The following is a 26,320-nucleotide window of genomic DNA, read 5'->3' as shown; positions in this document are numbered from 1 at the left end:
ACTGACTCCATGGAGATAACCATAATAATAATAATAGATTTCAGACTTTTCATATGTGAAAATGATATTTTTTTAAAAAAATCACATCTTAATGATATTATTAAAAGAGAGACCTCCAGGGAGTCAAGGTACTCATCAAGGGAGCTACATACTACATGCACCAGCTGTCATACTTTTCTTGCACACACAACATCCAATGGCAATCCATTCCAATCATACAACACTCTATGAGAGAGAAATCTAGGTCTCACCCCCATTCTTGGCAGCATTCATTCTCAACTTCCAAGTATGCCCTCTGTCCTTTCACCACTCTCTATAAAATGAAAAATTTCATCAACTGAAATCCTGTGTGACCTTTCCAGAAGTTTGTGAGTCTCAATCATATCACACATTTTTCTCCTATTTGCTAGTGTTTGTGGTCTACAAATTCTCAATGACTTCATAATCAGTATTTCTCAATCCCAATATCATTTTTAGACTCTGTTTTGCACTGTCCACTGTATCAGAATCACGACAGAAACTAGGAGAACAGACCTGAGTACAATGGTCCAAGTGAGGTCTTATCAAGCCTTATAAAGAGGCAAAATGACTTATCTTTACATGTCAAAGTTATTTTCAGCATTATAATTATCTTTTGAGTTGTATTTGCAATCTTTGCTACATGGCTCCTTAACTTCAACTTTTTATCTACTAGCACTGCAAGATCTCTAGACTGATCAGTTTCTTCTAGTATAATAGCTCCAAAAAGTTCCTTCATACTAGCTTTATTATTAAGCTATTTCTGTTGCTATTTCACTCTTCCAGATTTTTCTTAGAACTCTCATAACTGAATTTTCTCTTCTGTATGAATTTATTCGTTTAGTTCATGTTACTAGCTTAAGGATCAAAGCTGTATAACTGAGAGAGGAGACTTCCACATTGCCTTTAAAGTAATGCAGAGAACCGACCAGGACTTCTGACCTAATGTCCAATCCTCACCTTCTCATGGTGCATCCTGTTAAGTAACTACATGGATACTGAACGAATGAGGATGGGCTGGCAATATGGGATTTAGCTGACCAAATTGTATTCTTATTTACTTAAATCAAAATATGATATGATAGTACAACATGACAGAATTTCATGCCAGATGGGGTGTCGCCCGATTGAACAAGGCCCCCCCCCCCCATTGTTTTCGCAAGGGAACAAGGGCGAACAGCGAAAAGTCAGCTACTGGAACATATCCTAAAACACACCCCAACTCAACATCACCCAGAGTTCAAAATCGGTACTATCAACATAAGAAACCTGAATGGCAAAAAAATGCAGCTAGCTGAGGAATTAGATAAGTACCACATCGACATCATAGGGGTGACTGAAACAAAAAAGACAAAATCTGGTGAGATATTTCTGAGCAATAAATAGAAAATGTTATATTCATGCAATGACAATCAGGGAAAAGAAGGCATAGCTATAGTATTGAACACAAAATACAAGGCTAATCTTCTTGAATGGGAAGCAATATCAAGTAGAGTGATGTGGGCAAATATCAGAATGCGGAATTGGACAATGAGACTTATTTGTGCCTATGGTCCCACAGAAGGTTCTACTAAGGTAGAAATGGAGGAATTTTTTGAAGCTTTAGAAAAGCAACTGACACAATGAAAAAGGAAAAGTTGGTCCTTGTTGAGGATCTAAATAGCAGAGTAGGAAATGATTGTCAGACATACAAAAATATTTTGGGGAAATTTGGAGAAAAGAGCAAAGCTAATAGTAATGGCAAATACCTGTTGTATTTTGGCTCAGGACATTGACTGGTTATTACTAACACCATGTTCCAACATAAAAATGTGCACAAATTCACATGGAGAGAAGAGGCAAGGAATAAGAAAAGTCTCATTGATTATGTTATAGTGATATTTTCCCACTTGTGCAGGACACTAGAGTGTATAGAGGATTTGAAATTGGAAGTGATCACCATTTAGTCTTGAGCAGGATAAAATTGAATTTCATACTGAAAAGAAGAACATGTAAGAAAACTTTAAAGTGAATAAAAGTTGAGCATCTCTCAGATGTAAACTGTAGACTAAAATACACAAACATTTTTCAAGAAAAAATGAAAGAGTTTGAGAACAGGAACCAAACGTTGGAGAATCATTTGCAAATCCTGAAGAAAATATTGATTGATTCAGCCAGAGAGGCATGTGGTGAGGTTGTCTGCAAAGATAGAAATATCAGCACCCCATGGTAGACATAGGAAGTTAAAGAGGCAGTGAAGGAAAAGAAGAAAGCATATCAAAAGTTTCTGGCAAATAAGTCAGCTTGAGCTCTTAAAGAATACAGAGACAAATGTAAGAAAGCTAAACACTGTGTAAAACTATCTAAATAAAAGTCATCAGAAGACTTTGGTAAGACCATAGAAATTAAATATCAAGAAGGTGGAAAATATTCTGGAGGCTGTTGAAAAGCTCAGAAATGGAGGAAAGAGGGCTTTAAAAGGAATTAGAGATGATAAAGGTGACATGAAAACTGAAGAAAAAAGATATCCTTGATGTATGGAGTAATTACTTCGAAAAATTGCCAAATAAAACAAGCAGTGATGTCAGCACAGTAGTAAAAAAATCACTCAACAGACATGCAATCAGGAATACATATCCATACTTGAAGTAGAGGTTTTTAACTGTTTTTTACTCCTTCAACATACACAGACCACTTTGGGAAATGGTGTAATTTTGCAGATCAGTCTAGAGAATTTACACTGACCTAAATGTTGACACATGGAGGAGTGATATATTCCTTCTCTCAGCAAGATGTAGGATTCATAGAATTGCTGTTAGAGCGATTGTTCTTTAGAGTGGCATTGTGTTTATGGGCTACGGTTGGGACTTTTCATTAGTTTGTTATATTGAGTGAATTTGTTATAATGGTTTTTGTGGTAAAAGAACTTTGAAAATAACGTTTTGGAAGTGAAAAGAAATGACAGATGATCTAATAGGTATATGACTTGAAATTGATGCATTAGTCATATGTATGTTATCTCTTTATGTAGCACAATGTAGGATAGGAAGGGGAAAAAATTATTTCTGGAAGTTGTTTCAGGTTGATTGAAAATCCATTGGGAAGAATATTAATGATGCTGAAGAAAGAAACGACATACAGAAATACATGAATGAAGTGACTTTGGAGAAAAAGTCTACAAAGAAATAGGATAGATAGAAAAATAGTATGTTTGGTATGTTACCACTCAAATACAGTTGACTCTCGCTGTAGCAAACTTGTAGATTGGCTGGAATGGTTTATTATATTGAAAATTCTTTTTATAATTGCTTTGTATCTGTTGGACCTTGGTTAGGACTTTTTTGTGATTTATGATTGAGTGAGATTAGTTTAATATTTGCTAAAGTGCGAGTCAACTGTACCTTCTATGTAAATTGGTAATAACTTTATTGCTTAAGAGTGTTGGAGAAGATCATTACTTATTATGTATTGTATTGTAAATTCCAATGAAAATAAGTAATTCCAGAAGAAGAGATTATACTGCAACAACACTAATTACTTATTGTGGATTTGAAAAAAATAAGAAACTGAGAGAAGGAAGAGAAATATAGATTAAGTTTCAAGAATAGGTCACTTCAAAAAATGAGTTAGGAAGTAGTTGAATGATGAAAGGAAAATGCAGATATTGTGAAATGCATGTAGAAGGAATGGGAATGATGTCAAGAAATTCTAGAGAAGATAAAGAAACCTGATAGAGGAATGAAGAAAACGAAAGTAAAGAAAAAGATGCAAGTTATGGAATCAGAGAAAAACATGATCAGGAAGTGTACATGACACTTGGAAAAATTATAAAAAATATAGCAGTAGCAAAGGCATGTTATTTAATGAAAATTATGGAGAGTAATAAGATATTCAAAACTCTAAAAAAAGGGAAGTTTGCCATTCGTGCTAGATCAGTGTTTTCCAACTTTTTTGGATCATGCCCCACCTCAACGCCTCAAAGATTTTGATGCCCCCCCCCCCAGCATAATAGTAAGCCAAGTTCTGAAAAAGTATAATATAAATGTGTACTTTAAATAAAAAAGGAACATAGGTAAAACTGTTTTTAATTTGCCTTTCTTCAATGAATATGAATTTTATGTTACACTTTGTATATTATAAAACATAAATTGAACTGAACTCGGGAAAATAAAATCCAAGTTAATGCGATCCTTGAGTTAAAACGCCTAAGCCTATCTATTTGTTTCTCGGAATATAGCAACCAGATCATAAAGCCACATTTTTTGTGTTTACTCGAATTTCAAGAATGAATCATCATCATCATCATCATCATCAAATTCCTGACATGTACCCTCAAGGGGTATACAGTATATGATAGTACTTTATGAAAAACTTACTTCATTACTAACTTCCTACCTACAATTTTCCTACAAATCAGTCTGTTACTTGTCAAGACTCCAATATCATTATCAGATCTTTTTATTTCTATCGTCTAAGGCAGTGGTCTCCAAACCACTGCCTTAAATAAATAGCGCATACCCCAATTGATTGAGCAAAAAGCTATTGTAATAAGTATTATAAAGAGGAAATATGCCTTGTATCATCATATAATAATTAAAAAAGCTACATATTTTTACACATTATTTTTATTATTAACAGTTTACAAACATATTTATTACAATATTTAATGTGAACAATGGCCTTGCATTTCTTTCATAATTTCTTGAAATTCTGGTTTGGTGGCTTCTGATACTGCGATACGAAGGTCTGGTTCCAAGTTTAATTTATTTCGATATTTGGTTTTATTACCTGTCATTGCAGAAAATGATACCTCACATAAATAAGTAGAACCAAACAGTAGGAGTGCATCATTTGCTGTGTTTACTAAATTGCTATACTCGGACTTCAGTCCCATCCACCAATTGTGAAGAGATTTCTGTTGAAATTCGTTTTTCAAAGTTGTGTTGTATCTAATGTCGATTAATTGCTCTTGAAAAATAATCGGAAGGTGGTCAATTTTTACATTTTCTGCAAATGGGTATAAAATCCATTGAAATTCTTTGCCATGAAGATCTGTGAATAAGTTACAAAAATATCTCTCTATCATCATCATCAAATTCCTGCCATGTACCCTCAAGGGGTGTACAGGATATGATAGTACTGTTAATAATTGGTGGATTTTTATATAGATAAGGATATTCATAGATATTATATCTTAATATTAATCCTACCGTAGAGAATGATCTCAGTTTCTAACAATTATTTTTTTAATTCCGAGTGTACCTATATGCTATATGCACAAGGGTTCACTCCAATTGGTGCAATGATCTTAACTCTTTCTTTCAGAATCCAAATAATCACTGACTCAAGACCAAAATACAAAATAAACACATTTAATATAACAAAAACAATATATATACAATTCAAACAAATATTACATAACTAACTACAAATTAATTGGATCCAAGGCCTTTTAAAAATAAACTTACAGTTAAGACTTGACTAAACACTTTCTTTTCACAATGACAAAATGTTCATAGCTAGTTTCTTTCTCTGTCAAGGCCCTTTTCTGAAGATATTGACTTGTTTCTTCATTTTCACAGGATCCTTTTTCTTCACTCATGTAGCACACATTTAATTCTTCCTGACTCAATTCTGTCTCCTTTCCAGTAGAAATAATAGTTAGATCCGGCATCCTTAAGACAGATGAGACTTCCTAATCAGAGTTTTCTCTAACATTCCTTTAGAACGTGAATAGCAATTTCTTATTTTTATTCATAATGCTTAATGACAGTCTTACCTCTTCGACTTTTAAGAAATTTACAGTTCTACGATTCCCTTTTCGGAACCTACTATAAATCTTTCAATTAGCATTTCTTCCAATATTCCTTTTAAAACGCCTATAGCAATATTTCCCTTTTATTTATCAATACTTATTCCACTTTAAGCTGAATAATTCCACGATTCCTTTTTCGGAATATACTATTAATTTTCTTCCGACTGTCACTTAAAAAAACTTAAGTTCCTCCGAACCTAAATATCTGCCGACCTGTGTTCTAAATTCCTTCCAAACGCTCTCTTGTTTACAACCATTACCCAGATACCGGACGCGCTCTTGTCAGCTGTCAATCACTCCATAAAACTTCTCCGCGAGCATGTGCACTCAAAGTCAGAAACTAAGTACTGTAAAATGGCTGACACGGTGTATCCGTTAGCGACAAGAGAATGTCTTCATAAAACACAAAACTTAATATTTCAAACCATAATAAATTTGTTTAAAGTAACACAGCTATTCAAATCCGGTAAGTACATAAATTTTTAATATCACTTTTAGCAAAACAATTTCCATAACGAGCACATCACAAGTGCCGACAATGCATGTTATGAAAACAAAACTGATAAACATATTAACATAAACAATACGTAATATTCAGAATTTTAATTTTTATTTTTACATCAGTTTCATCTTTCTCTGAAAATTTTTTTTAAAAAAAATTTTAAATATTTAACCAATATCTAACCAAACTTTTAATGCTTATTCCTTGGTCTTAAAAAATAACGTGATTCTTGCTGATCATTATTTACATAATCGGAATCACTAGTTTCAGAATCATCTGATTCTAGAGATGATTCAGAATTTACATCTTCTAATTTACTATACTTACAAATTTCATTTCTGTACTTTTCAAATATTTCATTTAAACTATTTGAATTATGCCCTAAATCTACAGAATCATCACTATCAGAATGAAATTCTACAGGTGTCTGAAATTCTACAAGTTGAGATTCTTTATCCTTAATAACTAAATTTGAGGTATTTTCACATTCCTCTGGCTTACTTAACTCTATATTAACTAACCTATTCTGCTATAATTTCATCAATGTTAGAGTCAGTTTGATTATCATCACTCTTACATTGTCCATTATTTGAATTATGTACCCTGATATTTCTAAAATTTCCTGCATTAGGTTTTGTTTTACCCAAATTAAATTTTCTCCTTTGCTGCATATTTGAATTATGAGCTTTAAAACTATTCCCTTTTTTACTATTTGATTGTGAATGAGATGCACAATTAGTACTAGGAAAACTATGCTCATCTTTCAATATTTTATTCATATTGTCTCCTAATGTAACTAAATTTCTACTCCCTAAAAAGTACCTTTTTAACTTATCAGAGTGTACACTTAAAATTTTACTAGGATTTTTGACATCTTGAATCCTAAAATTCACAGGAGTAAATTTGTCTAAAATTCTATATGGACCTAAAGCTTTCCTTCCTAATTTCCCAACTCTTTTTATACTAGATTTATCATGTAACAATACTAAATCACCTGGTGCAAATGACTTATACTTTCTAAAACGATTTGTATACTGCCTAGTTTTCTGAGAACTTAATCTACTTATTTCACCTACTAATCTGTGAGTAGTGGAAAATTTATCTACAACTGTTTCCAGATACTCATTTATGTCATTGTATTTGTATCCTGTATTAGGAATGACTGAAACAAGTTCATTAGGAAAGATTGGATCAAAACCATATAAAGCAAAAGATGGTTTTTCTTTGATAGCAGAATGAAAAGCAGATCTGCATGCAAATAATGCTTGAGAAATATATGTGTCCCAATCATTTATTTTAGTGTTTGCCAGATTGGAAAATATTTGCTTTATATTTCTATTCAGCCTTTCACACATACCATTACACTGCGGGTGGTAAGGTGTTGTAAAAATCTTCCTAACGTTGAGTAATTTACATAACTGCAACAATAGTTCAGATGTGAAATTTGCTCCTTGATCTGAAAGTAAGGTCTGAGGAGTTCCATATCTACAAATTATCATATTCAAAAACTTTCTTGCAATAGTCTTTGCATTTTGATCCTTCATTGACACTGCTTCAGGAAATCTAGTTAGCATGTCTATGACTACTAGAATATACCTATTGCCTTTTTTAGTAATTGGCAGTGGACCTACCACATCAATAGCAAGAGCCTGAAAAGGTCTAGTTGGAATTGGAAATGGTTGTAATGGAGCTTTTCCTCTGAAAGGGGATCTTATTTGGCACTTATGGCATGATTTGACATATGTGAGTATATCACTCTTCATACCTTTCCAGATGTAACGATCCTTTATTCTTTCCCAAGTTCTAGAAAATCCTTGGTGTCCTGCCAAGTCTGAATCATGGAAAGTGTACATGATCCAAGGAATCATTTGAGTTGGTGTCAATATTTTCACTTTCAATCTTCCATTTGTCTAGATAAGAGTAACCCATCTTTATCAATATATAAGTTTTCCAGGTTTAAAAATGTATCCAGTTGAGTTTCACCCTTCAATACTGCTTCATAGATAGTTTTGAGTATGGGATCATCTTTCTGAGCTTGGACAATCTTATCTTTTTCCCAAAATTGTGAACTAGGTTCCTTATTCTTTAGAGTTTCAATATTAAATACTTGATCATTATCATTAGTGTCTTGAAAAACTTCAGGAGACTGCTCTAATTTTCCTTTGTCACCTGATTTCCTGTCTAAACGGCATTCTAGTCCACACAATGAACTGTATTATCAACAAAATTACATGCAAAACCATGACATTTCAGAAAATCAATTTCAAATATTACTTGTACATTTGGATTTGAGGATTCTGGAAGAACTATTAATGAATGACAAACTCTCATTGGAAAACAAGGAATTGAAATAAAAACATGTATTTGCTTATCAGCTGAAATTTCTGATTCAAATATTCCCTTTAATTTAATTGGACAACTTAAAACTGAAATGTCATTTGGAATTAGAGATTTAATTCTGTTAAACAAATTATAAGAAATGAGTGAAAAATATGCACCTGTGTCAAGTAAGATTTCACAAGGCACATCTTCAATAAATCCTTGTAAAACTGTCAAAGGATTACCTCCATTAGCATAAGGAGCTAATGATACATCAAACTCTCTTTTAGGGTTGGAGCTGTCTTTAGCTTTACCCATGTCCAGTGAGTAGTTTGACATTTCTGTCCTTGCCAGTGGGATATTGGAATAATAACTATTTCCAGATTTTTCTTTATTCTCCGATTTCTTATGTTGAAAACAAGATTTATCTCTAACATGATAGCAGTCTTTAGCAAAATGACCCGGTTTATTACATCTAAAGCATTTTGGGACATATCTTCTTTGAGATGTTTTATTCCTGTCAATACCATTAGATATACAAAAGAAAGATTGATTATATGTAAGATTATTGGATATTGTTAAATCCGATATCATCTTAAACAGAAGTTCCTGTCCTTGTACAGTGTCTTTCTATTTCTTCACTAAGAAATGTTTTCAGTTCCTCTAATTTTCCCAAATCATGTAATTGTACCTTGGAATCAGATTCTGGAACATTTTCTGTTAGATTTACAGAAATTTTGTTAGACTGTTTCTTTTTATTTGTACCTTTTAATTTATGAAACTTTCCTTCTCTCACTTTATCTGTAGCCACTGTGTTAACAGAATGGGTTTCATTATACTGAGAAAAGTTCACCTGTTTATTGTTTGAGGAATGAAATATATCTCTGAGTCTCTCTTCCTTTTCTTTAACAAGTTCAAAACACTGTTCAAGATTTTTAACCCTTTTCTTGTATGCTGTTTCTTTCAAATTATCTTTAAGGCCAAGCCTAAATTGATTAAACAGCAACCATTCTAAAGAGGATTTCTCTTCAGATGAAACATTAAATTCATGAGCAATGCTCCAAAGTCTGTAATAGTATTCTGAAACAGACTCCCTATTACCTTGAATGCACTGTTGAATTTTCCAAATGTTAGGCCCTAATTCTCTTACACTTGAAAATTCTGATATTAGCAAACTTTTAAAAGTTGCATAACTGTCAGTGTCTCTTAGTAAAGGAGATGTGTTTAAGAATGCTTTGGCTTTGCCCAACAATTTATTCCGAAGTATAATCAACAAATGAAAATCTGACCATTTTCCTTTTCTAGTAGCAAGGCTTATACGTTGGTCAGACATAACTGGTAATTAGTTTACGGAATTAACAACGCATATAAAGTATATTAATTAAAGGTAACTTTAATGAATAACTTCTATATTTCGGCAACGTCACATTGTCATCTTCAGGAACATAAAGATATGGTATGTGCACGCAAGCACTAACACAAAGCAAATGAGGAAGAAAGCAAGAAACTAATATTGTTCCTAAAGTCCTAATGATGCCCTCTTGCAGGCTAATTTGGTAGTCTTGGCAGTTGGGCTGAAGTTCTCATAATGTAAGTCTCCCAAATTTGGGGTAGTTTCATGCACCCAAATGTGTTGAGGTTAGGAACGTTTTTTAGAGCTGCTGAAGATTCTTTGAATGATCTTTCGTATTTAAACTTGCTGCGATGAATTATTTTTGTTTTCTTCCAACGAATTTTATGGTGGGTATCTAAGGCATGGTCTGCCAGCCCAGAGCGGCTGTACTGGTGAAACCGGATGTAGTCTTGGTGTTCTGAAATCCTGATATTTGTTGTTCTGCCTGTTTGGCCAAAGTAGGACAATTTGCAGCTGCAAGGGACCTGGTATACACCAGGTAGGTCTAGGGGAAGTGGTTGGTCTTTGGTAGAGCGGATAAGGGATGCCAACTTTTTATATGGTCTGTAACAGGAAGTAAGGTCATATTTTTTGAGGATATTGGTTATTTTCTCAGAGGTGCCCTGGATGTGGGGGATGGTGATAGACTTGGTGTAATCTTTATTGTGGAGGAGGGTTGTGGTTTACTGGTTTTAGTATTTTTTGGATTTTTTTGGGGTTATAGCCATTGGCTAAGAAAGTGTTGAGGATGTAGTTTAGTTCAGTAGTTAGGGCCTTATCATCTGAGCAGATTAATTTTGCCCTGTTATATAGTGTTTTTTATAACCCCATATTGTTGTGAGGGGGGAGGGACTGCTGGTGAATGTATCTGCCAGTATGGGTGGGTTTTCTGTGAACAGAGAAAACCAAAGATCCATCAAGCTGGCGGGTGATTGAAGTGTCTAGGAAGGGGAGGGTGTTGTTTTCCTCTTTTTCTAAGGTGAACTGGACTCTGGGGTGTTGGTTGTTTAAGTGTGTTAGGAAGGAATGGAGTGTGTCTGAGCCATGTGGCCAAATAGCAAACATATCATCCACATAACGAAGCCAAATAGTGGGTTTTTGTGGGGTGGAGTTTAAGGCTTTCTCTTCAAATATCTCCATAAAGAAATTGGCCAAGGGTGGGGAAAGCGGTGAACCCATGGCTGTCCCCTCTATCTGTTTGTAGAACTTTCCTTGCCAAACGAAATAGCCTAAGTTCATTGTGAACTGAAATAGGGCTGAGATATCGGGAGGAAACTTGGCTTGGATGAGCTCTAGGGTTTCTTTGAGTGGGACATTAGTGAATAGGGAGGAGATGTCAAAACTGGCCATTATGTCAGTGTGTTGGAGTGTGAGGTTTTCTATACTGGCTTTAAAGTGGGCTGAGTTTTTTATGTGTGATGGTGTGTTGCCAGTGTAGTGTGTGAGCGTTTTGGCTAAATGTTTGGCTAATTTATATGTGGGGGGAATCAATGCCATCCACTATGGGACGCAATGGCACATTTTGTTTATGTATTTTTGAGAGTCCATATAATTGGGGGGATCTAGAGTTATAAGGTTTTAGTTTGTTGGTGACTTCCACAGGCCAAGAAGTGACCTTCTTAAGGAGTCTGTGGAGAATTCTAATCTGAGAGCTGGTCAGATTATATTCAATGGGGAGGTAAGTAGTATGGTCTAGTACTAAAGCAGTTAGCTTACCTTTGTAGTCTTTTTGATTGAGCACCACAGTGGCGTTTCCCTTATCCGCCTTGGTGATTACTATTTTTTTGTTGTTTTTCAATTCTTGTAGGGCTGCATATTCGTTTTTGGATAAGTTGGTTTTTGGAGGTTTGGCTTTAGTGAGAACACCGACTACATCCAGTCTAACGTTGTTGGCAATATGGTTAGGCAGGTTGAGAATCCCACGTTCTATCTGGATCATGATTTCTTCGGCAGGTATTCTTTTTGGAGCTGGGGCGAAATTGTGACCACGTGAAAGTGCAGTGAGTGCTTCAGGCTTTAAAACTGCCGACTGGAGGTTGACTACAGTGTTGAGTGGTGGCTGTGGTAAGGAAGTAGAATTCTTTGTCCACTCTACCAAAGACCAACCACTTCCCCTAGACCTACCTGGTGTATACCAGGTCCCTTGCAGCTGCAAATTGTCCTACTTTGGCCAAACAGGCAGAACAACAAATATCAGGATTTCAGAACACCAAGACTACATCCGGTTTCACCAGTACAGCGGCGCTCTGGGCTTGCAGACCATGCCTTAGATACCCACCATAAAATTCGTTGGAAGAAAACAAAAATAATTCATCGCAGCAAGTTTAAATACGAAAGATTATTCAAAGAATCTTCAGCAGCTCTAAAAAACATTCCTAACCTCGACAAATTTGGGTGCATGAAACTACCCCAAATTTGGGAGACTTACATTATGAGAACTTCAGCCCAACTGCCAAGACTACCAAATTAGCCCGCAAGAGGGCACCATTAGGACTTTAGGAACAATATTAGTTTCTTGCTTTCTTCCTCATTTGCTTTGTGTTAGTGCCTGCGTGCACATATCATATCTTTATGTTCCTGAAGATGGCAATGTGACGTTGCCGAAATATAGAAATTATTCATTAAAGTTACCATTAATTAATATACTTTATATGCGTTGTTAATTCCGTAAACTAATTACCAGTTATGACCATTTTCCTAAATCTCTAATTTTTTCTGCATATCTGAAAAATGTTTCTACACTTTCACTACTTCCACCTGAGAAAGAAGGTATTACTAAAGTTGGATTAATTAACCTAAAAAATTCCTCATCTTTAACTGAAGGAACTTCATAAATAAAATTGCTATCTTCTGTTCTGTAGCCATTTTACTTGAGTCAAGATTTACTTTCTGGATTCTAAAAATAAAGTTAAGTCATAACCAATCCTGTAGTCGACTGTGCCATTGTTAATAATTGGTGGATTTTTATATACATAAGGATATTCATAGATATTATATCTTAATATAATCCTACCATAGAGAATGATCTCTGTTTCTAACATTATTTTTTTAATTCCGAGTGTACCTATATGTTATATGCACAAGGGTTCACTCCAATTGGTGCAATGATCTTAACTCTTTCTTTCAGAATCCAAATAATCACTGACTCAAGACCAAAATACAAAATGAACACATTTAATATAACAAAAACAATATATATACACTTCAAACAAATATTACATAACTAACTACAAATTAATTGGATCCAAGGCCTTTTAAAAATAAACTTACAGTTAAGACTAGACTAAACACTTTGTTTTCACAATGACAAAATGTTCATAGCTAGTTTCTTTCTCTGTCAAGGCCCTTTTTATATGACTTTATTTTTCATTTTCACAGGATCCTTTTTCTTCACTCATGTAGCACACATTTAATTCTTCCTGACTCAATTCTGTCTCCTTTCCAGTAGAAATAATAGTTAGATCTGGCATCCTTAAGACAGATGAGACTTCCTAATCAGAGTTTTCTCTAACATTCCTTTAGAACGTGAATAGCAATTTCTTATTTTTATTCATAATGCTTAATGACAGTCTTAACTCTTTGACTTTAAAGAAATTTACAGTTCTACGATTCCCTATAAATCTTTCAATTAGCATTTCTTCCAATATTCCTTTTAAAATGCCTCTAGCAATATTTCCCTTTTATTTATCAATACTTATTCCACTTTAAACTGAATAATTCCGTGATTCCTTTTTCGGAATATACTATTAATTTTCTTCCGACTGTCACTTAAAAAAACTTAAGTTCCTCCGAACCTAAATATCTGCCGGCCTGTATTCTAAATTCCTTCCGAACGCTCTCTTGTTTGCAACCGTTACCCAGATACCGAACGCGCTCTTGTCAGCTGTCAATCACTCAAACTTCTCCGCGAGCATGTGCACTCCACGAAAGTCAGAAACTAAGTACTGTAAAATGGCTGACACGTTGTATCCGTTAGCGACAAGAGAATGTCTTCATAAAACACAAAACTTAATATTTGAAACCATAATAAATTTGTTTAAAGTAACACAGCTATTCAAATCCGGTAAGTACATAAATTTTTAACTGCTTTACATATCACTTTTAGCTAAACAATTTCCATAACGAGCACATCACAAGTGCCGACAATGCGTGTTATGAAAACAAAACTAATAAACAATACGTAAAAATATTCAGAATTTTATTTATGATTATTTTTACAGTACTACATGAAAAAATTACATCATTACTAACTTCCTATCTACAATTTTCCTCCAAATCAGTCTGTTACTTGTCAAGACTCCAACATTATCAGATCTTATATTTCTGTCGTCTAAGGCACTTTGTACCGTATCAATCCACCTATATCTTGGTCTTCCTCTGGGTCGTTTTCCTGTCAACCTGGCAGAGAACACTTGTTTTGCTAATCTTTCCTCTTCCATTCTATTTAAGTGACCATACCACCTGAGATTAGCTCTGCTAATGCATTCCTGGATGCTGACAATGCCAAGTTCTTTCCTAATATCCTCGTTTTTAATATGATATTGCCATTGATGCCATCTGTTCACCATATATTTCTCTAAACTTTTTAAATGTTCAGATATTAGACTTTTTGTTTGTTTTACATTTACATTATTTTCTGTAATGAAATCAGATAAAGATGGAAATATTTCTAAACATCCCTTTTCAAATTTCTCTCTCCACAGCACCATTTTCTTTCGAAATGCAGTTATTTTCTCATTCATTGTTAAAATATTAACTTTTCCTTGAAGAGACAAATTAAGCATGTTTACTTTTTCAAAAATATCAGCTAGGTAGCATAGTATTAATAACCACTTATCATCATTGTTTGGCTTGTCAACACTTGGATGCTCTACAAACAATGGCAATGATAAGAAGTAAGAGATTTACTCCCTAGTTTTAAAAAACATGACAGCTTTGCCACGGACGATTATGTGTGCAAAGTCGCCCAATGTGTGCTACTCGCAAATTTAAGTTTGCAGGATCTTTATAACGTCTTTGTCTATATTAGATATATGTTTAATTGATGAAAGAAAATAATATTCTTCATCTTTAATTAATTACTTAATTTTTTTCCTATCAATATAAAACTTTTTTTGATGCCCCCCACGTATTGATTCGCATATCCCCTGGAGTACGCATACCACACTTTGGACACCACTGGTCTAAGGCACTTTGTACCGTATCAATCCACCTATATCTTGATCTTCCTCTGGGTCGTTTTCCTGCCAACCTGGCAGAGAACACTTGTTTTGCTAATCTTCCCTTGCCCATTCGGTTCAAGTGACCATACTACCTGAGATTAGCTCTGCTGACGCATTCCTGGATGCTGACAATGTCAAGTTCTTTCCTAATATCCTCGTTTTTAATATGATATTGCCATTGATGCCATCTGTTCATGCCTCTAATCTTTCTCAGGACTCTCATATCTGCGGTCTCTAGTCTTTGGTCCAATGTTTTACTTCTGACCAAGCTCTCAGATCCGTAAGTTAAAACTGGTTTGAACACTGTCTTGTATACAGCAGATTTATTGTTTCAACTAATTTCTCTCTTATTGCATATGAATTTATTCAATTGACTTCCTACAATATCAACTTTGTTGATTCTGTTGTTTATTTCCATATTTAATTTACCATCTTCACTAAAAATCGTGCCTAAGTAGCTGAAATGTTTTACTTGTTCCACAGGTTCCCCATTCAAACACAGTTGACATTTTCATCGATTCTGCCTATTTTCATTGTCTTTGTCTTTTTATTGCTGACCTTCATACCATATCTATTACAACAGTTATTCAATTTATTCAGAGAATCTTGCAAACTTGTAGCGGATTTATTTAGAAGTATAAAATCCTCCGCATAAAGCAAAGAGCTGACATTAACATCTCCAATTCTGATATCATGTTTAATACCACTTTCCTTCATAATGTGATCCATATAGAAAATGAATAACAGAGGGGATAATGTACATTCTTGTCTCACACCAGATTTAACATTTAATCATCTTCCTGTACTTCGTTCAATTCTAACTGCTGACTTACAACTCAAAAAAAGACTAAGTATTGCTTGATATACTGCCCGATTGACACCATATAACTGTAGTGTATTGAATAGCTTCTCTCTTAGCACCTTGTCATATGCCTTTTCCAGATCGATAAAACTTAAATACAGATCTTTGTTATATTCCCATGCTTTCTCAACTATTTGTCGTAAAGTGAAGATCTGATCCTGACAGCCTCTATTTGGCCTGAATCCAGCTTGTTCTTCACCAAGCTTCTCTTCCACAATTCTTCTCAAGTATACTGGCATAAATCTTGCCCGGAACACTCAATATAAGGAAATACCTCTGTAATTCTCACTTTCAGTTTTATATCATGTTTAATGATATAAAACTGAGAGTGAGAATTACCTTTTTTATATATGGGTACTATTAGAGCTCTACTCCAATCATCATGAATTTGTCCCTCTGTCCTGGCCTTCTGAACTATGGAGTGCTGCCACTGTAAGACTTTTATACCACCATACTTCAGCATTTCTGGTCGAATATCATCTACTCCTGCTGGCTTTCCACATTTCAAGTCTTTGATGGCTTTTTGTACTTCAAGTATGGATATGTATTCCTGACGATATGCCTGTTGAGTATTTTTTTTACCACTGTGCTATCGCTGCTTGTTTCATTTAGCAATTTTTCGAAGTAATTACTCCATACTTCAAGGATATCTTTTTTTCCCGTTTTCATGTCCTTACAGATTCCTGACATGTACTCTGAAGAGGGTGTACAGGATATTATGATTGTACTACATGAAGATCTTACTTAATTACCAACTTCCTATCAACAATTTTCCTCCAAATCGATCTGTTATCTGTCAAGACTCCAACATTATCGGAGTTTATATTTCTGTCTTACTGTGTCAATCCACCTATATCTTGGTCTTCCTCTGGGTCTTTTTCCTGCCAACTTGGCAGAGAACACTTGTTTTGCTAATCTTTTCTCTCCCATTTGAAAAAGCTCAGAAATTGAGGAAAGAGTGGATGTTAACAATGTTAAGTGGTTTACTAATATCCTCATTTTTAATATGATATTGCCACTGATGCCATATGTTTACGCCCCTAATCTTTCTCAGGACTCTCGTATCTGTGATCTCTAGTCTTTGGTCAAGTGTGTTATTTCTAACCCAGCTCTCAGATCTATAAATTGAAATTGGTTTGAATGTTGTCTTCAATACAGTTAATTTAGTGTTTTGACTAATTTCTCTTGTATTCCATATAAATTTATTCCTTGACTTCTACCATACCATCTTTGTTGACTCTGTTGTCTATTTCCATATATAATTTACCATCTTCACTAAAAACCATGCCTAAGTAGCTGAAATGTTTTACTTATTCTATAAGTTCTCCATTCATAATATATTTAATATTTTCAATGTTTCTGCCTATTGTCATTGTCTTTGTTTTGTTATTGCTGATTTTCATACCAAATATATTACAACAGTTATTCAATTTAGTCAAGGGAATCTTGCAGACTTGTACTGGATTTATTTAAAAGTGTAACATCATCTGCATAAAGTAAACAGCTGAGATTAACATCTGCTATTTTGATATCAGGTTTAATACCGCTTTCCTTCATAATGTGATCCATATAAATAATAAATAAAAGAGAGGATAATGTTCATCCTTGTCTGACACCAGATTTAACATCAAACCATCTTTCTGTATCTTCCTCAACTCTAACTGCTGACTTACAACTCAAATAAAGATTTTAAGTATTGCTTGATATAATGCCCCATATACCTGTATACATGAGCATTTCTGGTCAAATATCATCTACTCCAGCTGCCTTTCCAAATTTCAGGCTTTTGATGGCTTTTTCTTATTTCCAGTATGGATATTTATAACTGATACATGTCTGTTGAGGGTTTTTTTACCATTGTGCTGTCACTGCTGATTTCATTTAGCAATTTTTTGAAGTAATTAACCCATACATCAAAGATATCTTTTTCTCCAGTTTTCATGTTACCTTCATCATTTCTAATTCATTTTACAGCACTCTTTCCTCCATTTCTGAGCTTTTTCAACAGCCTCCAGAATATTTTGCCACCTTCCTGATATTCAATTTCTATGTGCTTGCTAAAGTCTTCCCATGACTTCTGTTTAGCTAGTTTTACAGAGTGTTTAGCTTTTTCACATTTGTCTCTGTATTCTCTAAGAGCACAAGCTGACTTATTTGCCAGGAACTTTTGATATGCTTTCTTCTTTTCCTTCATTGCCTCTTTAACTTTTGTGTCCACCATGGAGTTCTGATTTTTCTATCCTTGCAGACAACCTCACCACATGCATCTCTGGCTTAATCAATCAGTGTTTTCTTCAGAGCTTGCCACTGAATCTCCAAGGTTTGATTCCTGTTTGGCTCAGGTTCATGTTCTCATACTCTTTCATTTTTTCTTGAATAATGTTTGTGTATTTTAGTCTACAGTTTATCTGAGAGATGCTCAACTTTTATTCGCTTTAAAACTTTCTTACATGTTTTTCTTTTCAGTATGAAATTCAATTTTATCCTGTTGAAGACTAAATGGTGATTACTTCCAATTTCAAATCCTCTGTACACTGGTGTCCTGCACTAGGGAGAAAACATCACTATCAACAATAACATAGTCAATGAGACTTTTCTTATTCCTTATCTCTTCTCTCCATGTGAATTTATGCACATTTTTTGTTGGAGTGTTGTGTTAGTAATAACCAATCCGTGTCCTGAGCAAAAATCCCACAGGTATTTGCCATTATTATTAGCTTTGCTCTTTTCTCCAAATTTTCCCAAAATATTTCTGTATGTCTGACAGTAATTTCTTACTCTGCTATTTAGATCTCCCAACAAGGATCATCTTTTCTTTTTGATTGTATCAGTTGCTTTCTCTAAAACCTCTAAAAATTACTCCACTTCTACCTTAGTAGAAGTGGAGGAACCTTATGTTGGACCATAGGCACAAATAAGTCTCATTGTCTAGTTCCCCATTCTGAAATTTGCCTCTACTTGATATTGCTTGCCATTCAAGACGATTGGCCTCATATTTAGTGTTGAATACTATAGTTACTCCTTCTTTTCCCTGATTGTTATTGCTGGAATATAACATTTTGCATTCATTGATTAGAAAGATCTCACCTGTTTTTGTCTTTTTTGTTTCAGTCACCTCTATTATGTCAATCTGGTACTTATCCAATTCTTCTGCTAATTCCATTTCTTTGCCTTTCAGGTTTCTTATGTTGATAGTACTGATCTTGAACTCTGTTGTTGAGTTGGGGTATGTTTCAAGAGTTGTTCCAATAGCTGACTTTTTGCTGTTTGCTAAATCCCAAATTGCCAGTCCATCCTCGTTCGTTCAGTACCCAGGTAGATAGATACCTATTAGGGTGCACTATGAGAAGGTAAGGATTGGACATTAGGTCAGAAGATAGTACTGATCTTGAACTCTGTTGTTGAGTTGGGGTATGTTTCAAGAGTTGTTCCAATAGCTGACTTTTTGCTGTTTGCTAAATCCCAAATTGCCAGTCCATCCTCGTTCGTTCAGTACCCAGGTAGATAGATACCTATCAGGGTGCACTATGAGAAGGTAAGGATTGGACATTAGGTCAGAAGCACTGGTCAGTTCTCTGCATTCCTTTAAAGGCTATGTGGAGGTCTCCTCTCAGTTATACAGCTTTGATCCTTAAACATTCCAGAATGAATGGTTTAAAATTACATATCTTATTTCTTCTGTCTAATCTGGATTCCCAAATTGTGTTCCGCAGAAAGTGAATAAATGTTCGGTGATGTCAGTGACCAAGCCACGTATTTTTAAACATGGAAGTAATTCGAGAAAGGGAATACCGCTGTTTATGACTGGTCATAAAAATTCCTGCAAGCCGATTACAACAATGGGCAGCGTATCCTCTGTTCTCAAAACTGAATGAAATAACATCTGTGTTGCAAATGTCAGTGACCAAGCCGCATATTTTTAAACATGGAAATATTCATGAATTATCGTTAATTTTCACACATCGAAATCTTTCAGCATTCTAGAAAGGGAATACTGCTGTTTATGACTGGTTATAAAAATTGCCTGCAAGCCAATTACAACAATGGGTGGCATATCCTCTGTTCTCAAAACTGAACGAAATAACGTCTGTGTTGCAAATGTCAGTGACCAAGCCGCATATTTTTAAACATGGAAATATTCATGAATTATCGTTAATTTTCACACATCGAAATCTTTCAGCATTCTAGAAAGGGAATACTGCTGTTTATGACTGGTTATAAAAATTGCCTGCAAGCCAATTACAACAATGGGTGGCATATCCTCTGTTCTCAAAACTGAACGAAATAACGTCTGTGTTGCAAATGTTAGTGACCAATCAGCAAGGAAGTATAAAGAAAATTTTTCCACTGAAATTGAAGATCAAGGTAGTCTGTATCCAGTTCTCAAATTTAGTAATACTGAATATTTTCTTTGCAAGTTCATATTGTAGGGTGAAAGTGTTTGTTTCGAAACCATAGTGCCGTGATTTTTTAAAAGTAATGGGTCTACAGATTTAAATTTTAATATGAATAAGAGACAAGGGACTTTGTTTAATTTTGGTGTTAAGAAATCTCTTGTTGAAGATGTTTGTGATGCCACAGATAGTGATTCATCCACCTCCAGCCTACAAAGCAATCTCCAGGATGTACAAAAGGAGGGGGAAAAACTACCAGCACACAGGAGAAAAAAGTCTGCTTTCATTCATAAGTACTTATAATAATATTATAAATTTTTGGTGATCAGAATGGAATATGTCAATAAAAATCAGCACAAATTAATTTAATGATGTTGGCCTAAGGAAACTACACTATGCTACAAGATTTCAGTGATTGATAACTGATTTAAATGTAATTTTATATTTGTCAACATATCGCACCGTATATGTAAGTGTACTAATACACTTTATGATTATGCCATAATTAATTATTAATATTGCAATGTATTAATAATTATTAATTAATTATTAATACATTACAAAATAACCAAGGTGTTCTGTGAAAATTTCAGGATTTGTGAAGTGTTCCGTCATAGGAAAAATCTGGGAAACGCTGGTCTAATGTTTCCCTGTCTGAGACACAGAGAACCATAATAAGGACTTTTCAACAAAAGGTGTTACCCATCCTCTTATGTAGAGGTGACAAGGTTCCATCCCTTTTGCAAATATATGGGCTGGAAAACACATACACATCACAAGACATATTAATATATATGATGCATGATCTTGGTTACCTATAATATCAACCAACCTAGAAGGAAAATGTTAACTAGTGTTTCAATATATCTTTTTTTATTATTCTTTTTTTTTTTTTTTAATGTTTAATTTTAGACTTATTTTATGCTACTATTTTAGCTTTTAGTTTATAATCCCCACCCCAGTGTTAATATATTTTATCTGCAGGTTTGTTTCCATGAAATTTTGCTTGTGATTTTTTAAATTTTAGCATTGCATGACATTTTTAGCAAAATCCAAATGATTTAGGACTGTTATATTTTATTTCACTGTATGTATACCTTTTAACAGTTTTATTGGTATGTATCCAGAAAGTATAATATAAGAATGCTATTTTGCATAAAAATAAAACCAGTCAAAAATTCTAACTTTTAAAAAACCATACTAAATTATTAAGGTGGTTTTTTTTATTATTGTTATTATTTTCTTTATTTTTTATTAGTATTACTTTTTTTTTTAAGTTGGTGCAACTTCCTTCCCGAGTCACTGTGGATCAAATTTTAGCAGAATATGTAAAACAAAAAACATCAACGAAAGGAATCTCTCCTAATAAGTAAGAATTGTTAATTTCTAATATTATTAATTTTATCATGTGCAGTCATTAGTTGTGTTTATCCTTTCCTTCATGCTTACACAGTGATCAGAATACATCATGAAAATTATGGAAACAATTACCATGGTAGAGTAAAACTTTAGTTTAATATAAACCAAAATAAACACTCGACGTTTCGACCTTCACATTAAGGTCATCATCTGTAGTATACACATATATACAAAGAAACAAGTTGCACTACAATCTACATGGTATGCTAAAGTTACTGACCAACCTTTACAACTATTGGCCTGACCTCTGGTGGGGGGGGGGGGACCTTACTACATCAAAGCTAGAGTCCTATTATTATTATTATTGTTGTTTGACTTTAAATGGAGAAACATCAAAAGAAAAGAAAAGAAGAAAAACACATATGCCATTCTTAGATCTGGAAAAGGTGTTCAACCATATACCACGTGATCTCATCTATGTACCCGAAGCCTATGTGCAATGCATAAAAATGCTATATCAAAACATCACCAGCACAGTATGCTGCACAGCAGGAAACTCTGACATCTCTCCAATAAAGGTAGGAGTTCACCAGGGATCTGTCCTCTCACCCCTGCTCTTCATCCTTTGTATGAACACTGTAACCAAGGATATTCAGAAACCATATCTCTGGACACTATTATATGCTGATGGCGTAATACTTTGCACTACATCACAAAATGAACTCCAACATCTTGTGCAGAAATGGAAAACCCGCTTATATAAGTCTGGAATGAGACTTAACACCAAGAAGACAGAATATATGCAAAGATGTGACCAAACTTGTGACATCCTTACAATAGATGGTGTGGAGCTGAACAAATAGACCCAGTTCAAATACCTAGGTTCCAGCTCTAATGGCATTAGAGCATTATTAGCTCTGATGCCATTATTGGATGAAGTAGCGACAAGTCACTGGAGTTCTTTGTGATAAGAAGATTCTGCTATACCTAAAATCAAAGATCTGTAGAAGAGTCATTAGACTAGTAGGCAACAACAAAGAAACATGAGAAAATCATCTATATCATGGAAATGAGAATGCTGAGATGGACACTTGGCATCATCCGGCTCGACCAAATACCAAAAATCAACATACGTAAGATCCTCAGCATCACACCAATAACAGAGAAGGTGCAAGAGGCATGCCTTAGATCAGTGGTTCTTAACCTTTTCGAAGTCACGGAACACTTTTGATTATAAGAAAATTTGGGGAACACCAAAAGCATTAACAATAAAAATGTGCATGGACTTGCCTTTTATAAAATTGGAACTTATTTTAATGCAATACTTGAGCTTGTTGGCTTTTGCAGATTTCAGCAATATCAGGTAGCTATTGTGATATAGCTACCCCCCCCTCTCTCTTTGTGTATATTAGGAAGTATTTCACACTTTTTAATTTTTATATTAGTTAATATTGAGAAACCGAGCTCACACAAATATGATGTTGAAAACTGTAAAAAAATTTTCAGTGCCCTTGTGGAAAGAGCTGGGTATTCGGCTTGGACAAAAATCAAAAATTCCTTAAGAGTTATTTCAGAGGATTTCATTTTTAGTGTACAATCTGTTGACAAGGTAACTAATTATTCTTCTTGTAACAAAAATTAACAACTTGATGTATTAGCTGTGCCAAATGGATTTTGTATCCATTCCTAATTGTGTGTATTTAAGGAAGGAAAGTAACTTGAAATCTTTTCTTCTGATATTGTTAAATGTTCTGTTATAACGGAAATAATTCCCTCAACATGTTTTATTGTCAGTTGATGTCAAAATATTTTCATTTTTCCTTTGGATACTTGTATTAACTCTATTTAAGTAATTAAAAATATTGGCTAAATATGTCATTTTAGCACACCAAATATCATTTTGAAGACATTTTACAAAAGCATCTGTACCTTCATTTTGAGAAAAGGCCAATAATTCATTCTTAAGTTCTAAAATTTGGAACAGCACTTTACCCCTGGATGGATAACCATCTCTACAAGTGAAACTTGGACTCTAAATAAAGAAGCAGAGAAAAAATTAGAAGCTTTCAAAATGTGGACCATCAGAAGAATGTTGAAAATACCATGGACAGAGAAAATGAAAAACGAAGATGTTTTAAAGGAAGCAAAAATGAAAAGAACATTAATGAAAATAATTAAAGAACAGAAACTTAAATATTTTGGACATCTACCTAGACAAGAAGGCATTCAGAAATTAATTAATATTAGAAGGGAAACTGGATGGAAAAAGAGGAAGAGGTAGACCTAGGAGAATGTGGTTTGAAGACATTAAGGACTGGACTGGCTTGAATTACCATAAATGTTCCAGAGCAGCAATAGAAAGAAAAAGTTTTGTGACATGGTTGCCAACCTCCTTCTAGGGGATGACACTTGAAGAAGAAGAAGAACCATCTTATTTCAGTGTGCAAAAGCAGATTCATACTTGGCTTCCATAAATATGTAAAGTTTTTTTAAAAAGTCATGCTTTTAAAGGTTTTGACTTGATGTAATTTACCATATTTATAACTTGGTTTTAATATTGGTGGTAATGCTTTTGAAACTAGGGAAACTGCAAAAAACAGTGCATAGATATATCCTGCAAACACATGACCTATGAATGATATTCTATTGGTTTAGAAATCAATGCGCATAGCAGTCTTCAGTTGTTAGGATCAGAGTAGTTAATTACACTCAGAACTGTGTCATGTGACATCTATCACCGGTGGAACACTTGTAACCAGTTTGTGAAACACAGGTTAAGAACCACTGCCTTAGAGATGGTACAGTCACATGTTATGCAGCAATGAAGACTGTGGCAAAATTTGCCATGAAGCCTAATGTTGATGACCAAGAGGCCAACCAAAGACACATTGACTTGATTGTCTAACTAAAGTCTTGCATACAGCAAATGTCAACACTAGAATTGCCCAAGATTGCACGATGGAGCAAACAGTGCACACGAGTGGACCCTATCTTAAGCAGGACAGATGCTAGGAAGAAGAAGAAAAAGAAATGGAGCATTATACAGAGCAGTACATAGTCTATATTTGGGTTGTAAGTTAGTAGTTAGAATTGAAGGAAATATAGGAAGATGGTTTGATGTAAAATCAGGTGTAAGATAAGGATGCACATTATCTCTATTCTTATTCATCATCTATATGGATCACATCATCAAAGAAAGTGGCATTGAACCGGATATTAGTATCGAATCGGAGATATCAAACAGCTCTTTGCTTTATGCAGATGATGTTGTACTCCTAAACACATCCAGTGCAAGTCTTCAGGATTCACCAACCAAACAATAGCAACTGTACCAAATTCAGCACGAAAATCAGCAATAAAAAGACCAAAACTATAAAAATAGGCAGGACCACAGAAAATTTCAGCTGTATTCTCAATAAAGAACCTTTGGAACAAGGTTCTTCATTGAGAAAAAGTTTTAAATATTTCGCCCATTTAGGCAAAGTTTTTAGTGAAGATGCCAAATTAAATCTGGAAATAGACAACAAAGTAGTAAAACTGATATGGTGGGTAGCCAGTTGAATAATTTGTCTGGAATCAGAAAGAAATTAACCAAAAAGTTAGCAATATACAAAAGTGTTCAAACCAGTTTTAAGTTATAGATCTGAGATCAAGTGTTCTAAAGCACTTGATCAAAGATTAGAGAGATCATAGATATGAGTGAGTTCTGAGAAAACTTAGGGGAGTGAACAGATAGCAACAATGGCAGAATCATATTAAAAATGAAGACATTAAGGAAGAAACTTGACATTGTTTGCTTTTAAGAATGTGTGAGCATGGCTAATTTAAGGTGGTGTGGTCAATTAAATGGAATGGGAGAAAAAATTAGCAAAACAGGTGTTTGATGCTAAGACTGCAGGGAAAAGGCCAAAGAAAGTTCAAGGTATAGGTGGATTGGTTCAATCAAAAGCGCCTTAAAAAAATGAACTATTAGGTATGACAATATTGAAGTGCTAACAAGTAATAGATGATTTGGAAGAAAATTGTTGATAGGAGATTAAAATAATGAAACTTAATGATGTAGTGCTGTTATAGTAGCCTGAACAACTCTTGAAGGTACATATCAGGAAATTGATGATATCTTGGTAATATTCTTAATGAGAATGTATTAACAGAGATGCTAAATCAAGCATTCTCTCTCTCTCTCTCTCTCTCAAATAAGCAAAGTGAAAAATATTGTCTCTGAAAGCAGAATCTGTTAAAAGAATAAGTCGAGAACACAGATTCAGGACTGGCACTATTGTTAAGTTCTGAATGAAACTGAAACTGTATTAATTTATATTTTCTTCAGAACTTAACATGCACCTTACATTTTGGCATATACTGATATATTAGATGGATAAAGTTACTTATAAATTACCAGAAACGTTAATAATTTAAGAATCCTTTTATTTATCCAAAGTGTTGTAATCTATTTA

General features: G+C 34.3%; 1 protein-coding gene across 3 annotated transcripts in view; it reads left to right on the top strand.

Moving 5' to 3' along the window:
• MRG15 (mortality factor 4-like) overlaps positions 1-26,320 on the top strand; it is a 237,530-nt gene that overhangs the window by 184,119 nt on the left and 27,091 nt on the right. For all 3 annotated transcript variants that reach the window (XM_090391475.1, XM_090391474.1, XM_090391476.1), the window contains one exon: positions 21,782-21,873. In XM_090391475.1, coding sequence (XP_090247601.1) covers positions 21,782-21,873 — 92 coding nt within the window. The remainder of the gene's footprint in view (positions 1-21,781; positions 21,874-26,320) is intronic.

Source organism: Typopeltis vanoorti, chromosome 4 (assembly GCF_054136105.1).
Source record: "Typopeltis vanoorti isolate ZY-2024b chromosome 4, IOZ_Tvanoo_1.0, whole genome shotgun sequence".
Classification (NCBI taxonomy): Eukaryota; Metazoa; Arthropoda; class Arachnida; order Uropygi; family Thelyphonidae; genus Typopeltis; species Typopeltis vanoorti.
This window is presented reverse-complemented; position numbering and strand designations above follow the sequence as displayed.